Source organism: Arachis ipaensis, chromosome B06 (genome assembly GCF_000816755.2).
Source record: "Arachis ipaensis cultivar K30076 chromosome B06, Araip1.1, whole genome shotgun sequence".
Taxonomy (NCBI): Eukaryota; Viridiplantae; Streptophyta; class Magnoliopsida; order Fabales; family Fabaceae; genus Arachis; species Arachis ipaensis.
Genome location: NC_029790.2, coordinates 135,667,748 through 135,677,979, shown reverse-complemented (window position 1 = coordinate 135,677,979; position 10,232 = coordinate 135,667,748). Strand labels below are relative to the sequence as shown.

At 35.7% G+C, this 10,232-nt stretch overlaps 2 protein-coding genes across 10 annotated transcripts in view; both read right to left on the bottom strand.

Moving 5' to 3' along the window:
* On the bottom strand, positions 506 to 7,059 carry LOC107605659 (BTB/POZ domain-containing protein At2g30600). 2 transcript variants are annotated; one of them, XM_016307613.2, is made up of 13 exons: positions 6,585 to 7,053; positions 5,645 to 6,272; positions 4,671 to 4,994; positions 3,775 to 4,002; positions 3,289 to 3,450; positions 2,722 to 2,934; positions 2,587 to 2,634; positions 2,426 to 2,484; positions 2,061 to 2,193; positions 1,865 to 1,945; positions 1,701 to 1,781; positions 1,397 to 1,465; positions 506 to 1,095 (listed from the first exon to the last, which is right to left on the bottom strand). In XM_016307613.2, the coding sequence occupies exons 1-13, from the start codon at positions 6,743 to 6,745 to the stop codon at positions 877 to 879; spliced, it is 2,406 nt and encodes an 801-aa protein (XP_016163099.1). In that variant the 5' UTR covers positions 6,746 to 7,053; the 3' UTR covers positions 506 to 876. The 2 variants fall into 2 exon arrangements, with proteins under 2 accessions (XP_016163099.1, XP_020961002.1); XM_021105343.1 differs by lacking the exon at positions 1,397 to 1,465 and having other exon boundaries at positions 6,585 to 7,059.
* Positions 7,818 to 10,232, bottom strand: part of LOC107605658 (pentatricopeptide repeat-containing protein At1g76280) — an 11,881-nt gene continuing 9,466 nt past the window's right edge. For all 8 annotated transcript variants that reach the window (XM_016307609.2, XM_016307610.2, XM_021105338.1 and 5 more), the window contains 2 exons: positions 9,268 to 9,387; positions 7,818 to 8,542 (listed from right to left, as the gene is read on the bottom strand). In XM_016307609.2, coding sequence (XP_016163095.1) covers positions 8,087 to 8,542; positions 9,268 to 9,387 — 576 coding nt within the window. In that variant the 3' untranslated portion in view covers positions 7,818 to 8,086. The remainder of the gene's footprint in view (positions 8,543 to 9,267; positions 9,388 to 10,232) is intronic.

Here is a 10,232-nt window from a genome sequence, read left to right as displayed (position 1 = left end):
ATTACTAATCAATGAGTTATTGTATACAAATTAAAATTTAAATATAACCACTAAATCAACCCAAGTTAATTATGAGATAAGAATTACATTGCATGAAAAAACAATTTATTTCTATTAATTTCTTAGTTTAGAATAATTTAACATATAAATAAAATTGAATTGTTTTTTGGATTGGAATGACTGTTAAATTCTCATTTGATTTATAAATACAGGGGAAGAAGAGTTATTAACCAAATGTCACACTCCAAAATTGCCACCTGCTGACAACATGGGTCAGCACAGTAGAATTTTGTGATTAAAAATATGGTGAATTATATGGTAAAGATGTAATTTTATAGATTTTTTCTTTAATAAGATGAAAGAGAGATTGATAAAAATAAAATCCATATTTTGAATAATAATAAAATAATAAAAAATAACTATAAAAATACTCTTTCTCTATACCACTTTAATCTATATACTAAAGGGCCTCTAAAAATATAGGAAAAGATAGAAGCCTACTCCCTTTACATTATTATTGTCAAAATTGTATATTATATTATTTCTTTGCATAGCACGAGCATATTACACAAGGTCCAAAGTAAAATAAATACACTTTATTAGTAAAGCATACTTAGACCACTAGTTGAATTTACCACCCACAATTATCCTACACTCGATGCCTGTTATTATAGATATCTCCGTTTTATCTCCAAAGCAAAACACGAGCCTCATCCATAAATTATTTATTCAAATAACTAATTACTTAATAACCAACTAGTTACTTAATAACCGTAATGTACATGACAGAGCCAAGCTCATAAAGGTGAGTGTCTGATATTTGATGGTATGCTATGGTCATGACTGATGTAGTACCAAAGCAAAAGTGTTTCTTTTCTAATGGAAGTAACCATACAGTTCCAGGTAACAGATAGAGAAGTTCCAGGGATTGGTGGCATCAACGGTCGGCCGAGTCAAAACAACCCGAAAATACCTAAAGGGAAGTAAAGCGTTGGGTCCGGTTATTGACCAAGATGCAAACTGACCCGGCTTGCACACTGTTCCATCATTTTCATGGACTTTCAAGTTTGTCCAATTCTTCCCATCAAGTGAGCCCTGAAAGTTTCCCACAACATAAATAACTTTTGACCCAAGAAATAACATAATCATGTAATTCTTCCCTTGTATATAACAGCTCATAATTCCATGCCTTTTTTGGGGTTAAAGCCAAATATACCCTACTACACGTGGCAACATTTTTTTGGTGGAACCGTGAATTTATCGTGTTTCTTCCTTACAGTTTTACAAAGATTTAATTTTTGTTATTATCATTTAGAACAAGTGAATGACTATCAGTTCACAGTTAAGTTTAACAAATCTTTAACACGAAATCATAAACAAAGCAAAGATTGTGTACCTGAAAATTCCAACTTCTTGGGAAGGCCTTGGAACCGTCCTGCCTAAGCGTATAGTAGTTGCACATGAGCTGCATCCAATCATTTTCCATTTTAATTTTAGAACATTGCCTCCATCTATTGAGTTATGATTTACTCGTATATAGTTGCAGTTCTACTTCTAAGCACTTACTTAAATTAAATTTGGAGGAAAAAAAAAAAAAAAAAAAAAGAAAGAAAAAAGAAAAAGAAAAGATCTTCAAAGTAAAAGTCTATTACTATGCAGTCATATATGTAATCTTGATGGTTTTCTAAAACTTCATATACCTGATGGTCTTGGCCAAGATCAACCGTCCACCAAGAACAGATATGGCCATTTTCCAATCGAGGCCCAGCATAGCATGTTCCCTGTGATAGCCAAATGAGTTTTGAGTACCATCTAAGAAGCTATAAATTCCATCGACAATTACACTAGAAATATTTTAGCATACCTGGTAGGTTCTTGAGACCAAAACTTTGGGATCGGTGTATCTCGAGCGGGGACTGCTCGCTGTGATGGTAATTGTCTTTCGCTGACAACAGATATAATTTGTTAATGAGGTGCATATATAGTTCACTTATTGGAGCTTGCACTTGAAACTACCAAAGGACATCAATAGGAAAAATGTAAAGTAGATGATCTACCACCTCTGCTAAGAGAGGATTGACCCATGGGTGTTCACCATAGGATGTGCCTGCAAAGTACAAAACTCCATGGTTGTCCCCATCACAAATGTACTGGAGCTCCCGGTAACTGGAATGTCTATGTTGGAATCTAACCCTATAAGGAAATCCAATGTGAGCCGTTCCATTTAGAAATGACACTAGAGGGAAGAGTTATGAAAATTATAAAGATGTGCGTGCTTTTTTAACTATTGAATCAGAATTCATGATACAGTTTAAAAAAAAAGAATATAGACTGTTCCACAATCTAAATTTTGAAAATCTTAACTCAACATGTGACTTAATGCCCGAATGAAGTTGAGGAAACAAAACTAAGTTGAAGAATTTACTTTTCTTCATTTTCCAGCCGCGCTTGTCCACATTGAATGAAATTGATAGCTTCAATAACCTGTAGTGAACAGCAGAATAGAACAATTACTCGGACAATATTTACAAAATTACATTACACAGATGTCTTGAAAAATAAACTAAAGTAAGACAGATGACTTACAAGATCTTGCAAAACAGGAATATGCGAGGTAATGTTGCTTTTCTGCAACTGCACAGAATTACAACGTACAGTCAGAATAAGCAAGCTCTTCGGCTTTACAATGTGCACTAATGTCTAACTTCATGTTATACAAACCTTCTCAAGTAAGGAATATGGTAGCAGCGGAAACCGCACAAATGGCAATAAGTCATAAACTGACTGCAGCCTCTCCCCAAAAAGGATCTCAGGTTCTGAATTAACCAGCAACTCATCCACCATTTCCCACCCAAGCAATTCTTTTGTTCTCATGCCGAACATTAGAATTGCGTTAAGAACTTTCTCCTCAGATGTTACTGTCAGATCTGGATGCTGCAAAATCCAAATATAAATTGTTAGAGGTAGACAAGACCTACTAAGACAGAATTTGCTAATAGTAAATTATCATATCTAAACTAGTTTGCAAGGAATTCAAAGATTAAACAACTATAAGCAGTAAGCACTATTCACATTGGGAATGCAGAAACCAATAAAACTTGTCTTCAACTTTTAAACATATCCACATAATCTTTTGTTGTTTGGCCACTCATTCCCAAGGAGCTTATCTACTTTATGTGCAATCTAATAGACAAGCAGGCCCTTTTAGATGTTATATTTTATTCAGCAATACCATTTGTGAATACACTGTCAAATTCAACAGAAAGAAAAACTTGAAGAGAGACACACCTTAATGATATTGATGAAAGTTGCCTCATCTAACGAAACAAAATCAGTACTTGAACTGATATAATAGTCAAAGTTCATTGAAATTCTCCTCTCTAATGTTTCTCTAATAGGTCTACATGATGGGATTGAAGAAATCACTTGGAGAAGTGGACATACTGAGTCCTGCAACAAAGTTCAACAGTTAGCTTCACAAGCTACGGCATTATTAGTTGCCAAAATTGTCTGCTTCCTCCTCCATTAAATTTCTGTATAATAGGAAAACTCTCTTGTTTGACGTTCATCCAAAAGAACTTCATCCCTGCATATGTATGTAGACAAGAATAACTCTTAGAATCGATTCTTGTAAAAAATGGATCTCTTCTTTTTGTTTTCAGAAGTCCAAAACCGCAACTCTCTTCTCCGATCAGTTAAGTGGCACCCACATGATAAATTATTCAAACTTCTATTAAGTACCAATTTATTTGTCATTCAAGTTAACCAATCTACCTCTGAGAGGCAATCTAAAAGCATTTTGCAGCATTCTTGATGAAGAAAAGTCACTCCAAATTGGTCAGCCAACAAAAGCAGCTGGAGCAACAATGCGCCAGAATCAATAATTTTGTCATTCAATTCACCATCGTATAAGAAGTCAAGCATTGCCATGAAAGCTTCTGCCGGTACATCCTTTAGAGTAATCTCTGAGGTCATGCTTTCACTCATTCCATTTGTGAACATCTGGAAAAATGATGAAATACTTTATATAGGGAACATATCAAAATGTGAAACACTATCATGCAAAACATATCACTACCAAACATTAAATAAACATTGCATGCAGTAGGAGAAATTTAAATCCCATAGAGATATAAGTTGAAATCCCTGTTTCTGTACAGCATCCTACCAATTAATTGTATTGAGGAATTAATTGGTTGGTCTCACAAGTAAAAAAGATCCGTCCAATGGCATCCTAGTATTATAACAGCGTATGTTGAATACCTCTCATCTCAATGCTAAACATGTTAATTCTCTTGATTACCTAAAAATGTTGGTTGTTTCTTCAATCTGAGAATGTAAAAGAAAATATATTCAAGAGATTTCAGGTCCTGTTCATTGTAAAAGTATAAAATAATAAAAAGTAAAAACTTAAAATGTCGGGAGAGTTTTGAATTTTGCTAAAATTTCCTTTCAAGGTTTTCTTGGATGTAATTAACTTTGGATTGAATTTCATTTGGTCAAACTTGCAATTTAATACTTCATTCATTTAAATAGAATCTTAGTGCTAGTTAGGGGCATAAATCTTGTTGCATCAAATCTCCAAAACCCACCTTCATGAGTTTAATTCCCATGTCATGCCATTGGCAGCTTAAGTTCAATCAAACAAAAATATGGTGAAATTGGCTCACCTTGGCAAACGGGACACTCCATAAACTGAGTACAACTTTATGTGCTCGTGCAACAAGGCCGTAACTCTCAATGTAGATATTTACGTCGCTGTACTGGCCAGTTAACTTGAATTGTCTGAGTCTCTCAATGCTGATAGGAAGCGAGGCCAAAGTCGAAGAATGCAGCTGAATGCACGGGTATGTTAATTCCACTATCTTGCTAGGATCAGACAGCTTATCATCTTGCTTAAGTCGTTCCATATTCTCCTCACATTGCTTCACCAGTGACATCACTTCAAACTGTAGGCTCAAAGCCCTCAATGATCCAAGCTGATGCTGCGGAATCTACATGACACAGACACAACACAGCAACCTTGTGAATATAAAATACTAACAGTAGGAATCAAGCAAGCTTAGCACCCCAACTCAAATAAAAATCGCCCGAGCCAAATTATAGTAGAACAGTAGAATCTAAACAACAAATTTATCAGTGAAAAAAAAAACCTTCCACAAGCACGGATTATTATTAGTACAATTAACTTCCACACTAAACAATCATGGCTAAAGTGCTCACATGTAACACCAATAATAGCATATGCCAAGGTTTATGATGCGGCTGTAACCTAGCCAAATTGGCACAGCAACAAACTCCATTTAAGTTCCAAACACATTAATAAAAAGAAAAAGAGCATCACAAAAGCTACAATATCTGCCATTAACAACAACCGCAGCAAATTTAAAACTTAAAAACCATCAGATAGAGTAATCATGATTATCTTAATACTTGAATGATCAGTTTAATGACCCTCATGGTGCCCAAAAGATTAGTTTCGCTTAAATTCACCTAGAGTAAGAACTAATTTGTCTACAAGCTGGATATTGGATAACTATATGACATTATAATCTTTCGAGTACTACAGGATAATATCAATCCAGGAAGATTATTCTATCAATAACTAACTTTTAAGAGTTAAATTGATGGAATAACACCGAACCTGGGTCCAGCCAGTGTATATGTACTGAAGCAGGGCATGAAGAACGCCATAAGAAACCATGGGCAGCTTAACTACGAACGACGAAGGCGAGCAGAAAGAAAAGTTCCCAGAAGCTGCCAAGATCGCCTTATGAGCAGGCACAGGCCGTTCCTCGGAACCAACTATGAACAACATGTCAGACAACTCCCAACTCTCAAGAAAATTCTTAAGTCCCCATTTCTCATAATCCATCATGATGATCTCTTCCCCTTCACCATCCTCAACCTGAGACACACCAAAACTCACGTGCTTCCACTGGGGCACGTGAGGCGTCAAAGACAACACATTTACATTCCTATACTTGACATGCTTGTCCCAGCTGCTCAGCCCAATGTACTGAACCCCACAGTTCGGGTTCGGGTCCCTCCACTGGAACACAACACCCTGGAGAGGGTAATTTCCATTACCAACACTTATCAAACCATCGTAAATGCTGATCCAGTAGCTCTGGAACGAGGAGGAACAGCACAAACCAATCCCTGCCACGTCTACAACGTTTTTCCCGTTGACCTCGATCCGAAGTCGCCGGTTCCGGTGGCTCCCCAATATCACGGTGTAGTGAGGGCTACTGTCCCTTTTATAGTGATACCTATGTTACACAAATTCAAATTAAATACAATACCATACGATATGGAAAATTTCTTGTCTATTACGAAAGAAAATGAATTTAAATATCTCGAAAATGGTTAGATTTTTCGAACTAACCAATCTTTAATAGGTATCGAATTAGTACCCTAAGCCAAGGATACCTAACAGTATATTTGAGCGCCAACAATTGAATGATGTAAACTATTTCGAAAACGGTTAGCTTTTTCGAACTAACCACATCGAATTAGTTTCTTCTATCGTTTCAATTGTGAGCGGTCAAATCTCAGATATGGTAGTTTTCTCGAATCAGTACCCTTGGCTTCCAACATTCTGACGAAACACCAAAGTGACGTCGTTGCAGGCGTAAGCCTCGAACGCCACGCAGCCGCGACCGGCTTCTCGGAACTTGAGATCCTCTCGCCACGCGCACTCGAATGGCGGAACCGTTAAGAACGTGTCCTTCTTCTCCACCATCGTCGGTTGAGATCTAACTAATTCGTAAATTCCACTTTCTAGAGTGATCGGTATTTGAGAAGGAAAAAAAAAAGAAAGAAAGAAAGTGGCTTCTGTTGTTGTTGAAAAATGAAAACTGCAGCGCAGGGAGGGAATTTTAAAGAGTGGTCAGATTTTAGAAGGCAATCATTGATGGAACATCGTTATCAAAGGCAACAGCATCCAGCATATACATACATGGTAAGAAAGTGCTAGAAGTTTTGTTTCATAAAAATAAAAAATTAATTAATTATGTGAAGAAAGGATAGAGATGAATGATGTGAAATTAATTAAGAATAGTGGTGGGGGTGGGGTGTGGATCCTGAGCCACAAGCTTATCCCAAAAATGAAAAGAAAGCAGGAAGGGGTTGATATAGAAAATATCTGTGCTGACTAAGATCCTCGTAAGAAAATTGGATTGAAAGAGAAGGGTGTGTTTGGCGTCTTGTGCGGATCTTTGCCTCATTGGATTTTTGTGGGGTCATCGGAGACAGAGAGAGTCACATCACATCACATCCAAGATCCACCGTTATGCCCACTGATATTTCCAAGTTTTTTGTTTTTTTAAGCCACTAGCTCTTATTAGATTCAAAATTTTATCATTTTACAATATGAAAATAATCATTTGTATATTAATTCACCTTTTTCCTTGTTTATGTTGTTGTTTGAAAAGTAAAATGTGACCAATTATTTTGTTATTGAAATCAAAAGGGATTACTACTAATAATCTAGAATGTATAAATAATATTTCAGCTCAGTTTTTATTTAGGAAAAATTAGTATAAACACAAGATATTAAAATAGATAAAGAATTTTAAAAGAAAAACCAGTAATTTTCAATTAAGTAAAAGTACCAAAGACTTTTTACATGTAGATGATACTGATAAAATCCCAACATTTCTCAATTATACTTACAATCTTCAACAAAGATTGAATTAGTTGGGTAGTTTGTTTAGTATAATTTTGTTAAACTAACCTCATTTTCATGGGCATTAAATTAGTTTATATCTTTCATTGATAGAATTGTTAGCATTCAAATCTTTTATTACCATAAATAATAGTTAACCCTATTGGTCTTTTATTAATTCTCCATTTGATCTATTTCTATACAATTTCAGCTCAATCTAAGTGTGCTGTTCACTTTGAAAAGAATTTAACTTCATTTGGTTGAAGACAATCATTGCAACCAGAGAGAAGTGTTTCTAGGTCTGGTAAAATAGAAAACAGTTGCTCTTAACCAAGAACAGAAAAATTACTCTCAACAGAGCTTGAGACAGCAGAAACATCTAAAGCGTATTCAAGGAAGGTGCCATGGCTCTGATGATTATATCTGCCTATTGTGGTAATAACTTGAGGACTGATAAGATCTCATGCGACCAGGCACCAAGAGCCTCCTTGTATGGAATTGTGATTCAAGTCTTTTGGCCCAAAGGCTTTGATCAGCTGACTTGAGCATTGGAAATCCTGCAACAGCACACCATCTTAAATTCAACAATGCAACTGAGAGTTCCTCGTTACGATCTTTAAATAGCTTAATTATTCTTGACTCGGCATCCGAATCTTCTGCAAAAATGAATTCGTCGAGAAAATCTTCCTCTTTGAGTATGCTGGCGTATTTAGACATCATACGCAAAGTTAAGACCTGCAATGCTTCCATTGCTGTATGGTGAAAACCAGCAGCTACATATGCACAGAAGACATGGCGACATGTTGCTGGATCAGGCTGAATTTTCTCTCTGTGCATATACTCCACAATAAACTCAATTATATCAATCCTTCCCTGATACAAAAAGAAATTTTCAAGGCAAAGAGAATATTATTAATTCTCTAAATTTTCCTTCTTTAATGGAAAAAGGTACGCCCCAATGAGACTTTTATAAGTGAAGAAACTTGCCCATGAATACAAAGTACTAACATGCAAGTGTGCAGAAATTGTAATACAGCATATAATATAGTAGTTGCAACAGAACACTTCAAACTTACCTATGGGCATTTCTATGAGTTTCATTTTGGGGAGAAGAAAGGAAAACGAAGGGAAGCATTCTTAAGAGTACTAGTTAGTCTAATTTAATCACACCTATATTTCCCTCCTTTTCCTTCTTACCTTGTGAGTTCTATTTTAAAGGGAAAGGGAAGAAAATGTAGAGATTTGAGGAGAAATAGACTCGACAGATTTGAAACAGATTACTCTTATTTGTTACTTTTAATCCCCCTCCAGGAAGAGATACTTCCGAGGATATTTTATCGATGACTCTTTGGCACAAAATCCAGATTTACTAATGAAACATTTAATTATCAACATTCAATTATTTCAGTTTGGGGATCTCACACTACATTTCTCAATTCTTGCTATCTTTGGAATATTTTGAAGGGTAAAACTGAAAACGTGAACAATAAATGCTTCATTGACATACGAGAAATTGAGAATGGCAAATATTTTAACGTTTCCACCTAAAATAACACATAAAATAGACTGGAGGGAATATAAGATAATGAGCAGGGTACCTTGTAACTTGCAGATCGAAGAAAGGTATTAAACAGCAGCACATCAAGTTGAATCCCACCCAATTTGGCCCGTTCCAACAGATTCAAGGCTTCACTAAAATTCTCATTTTCCATCAAAATCTGATACGTACAGGATCAGTAATGTATCAAGTTGGTATATCAAGGTTCTAAAGACAAACTACGGGCATGACACACAGCAAATCAGTAGATATAACAAAACATGCAAAATGGGCAATGTTCTACATACAGCTCCACGAATAAGATATAATTCACCTCCCAAAAATGTCCAGAAGTCAGCAAAAATATCCCTGAATCTGGACATTTTGTTGGAATAGAGCCACTGCAAGCCAACTGATATATTGAGCAATACGGAGAGGACAAACCAAAGCTAAATGATCCAGGCGATGGCTTATACTTCCCTTGGGTAATGGGAAAAACTTTTTTTTTTTTGCCACAAAGAAAACATAAAATTTAGGCCAAAGCAAATATTTGGTGGTTTCATATGTTCAAACTCCATATAGCCTGCTAATTTCAACAAAACGGCACCATATTTTGTTCATCCAACTCCCTTATTCTGAAGGAATTATGAAAATGTTAGGCAAATTATGTACCAATAAAATGTGCAAGACAAATGCATGAATTTGTCACTTGCTAGCAAGTTGATTTACTTGACTTGCGGAAGGGGACATGGAAGTTCATAAAGTTGTTAGACACAAAATTCTATCACAATCCTTCACTGAACAGCTTAAGCTCATAATCTATTAAGAAGTTGACATGAATCAGAACATCCATGTACTAGGTAGATGGACATGAACATTGATTAAGCTGAAAGGCCAAAGGGGTTTGGCGTCAAATGTTATAATAAAATCATTTATAAGCTTCACCTAAACACATAAGCTTTAAGGATAGATGCCTCTTGACAGGTACAATAAAATGATAAACAAGCACATCTTACTGTTTTTATA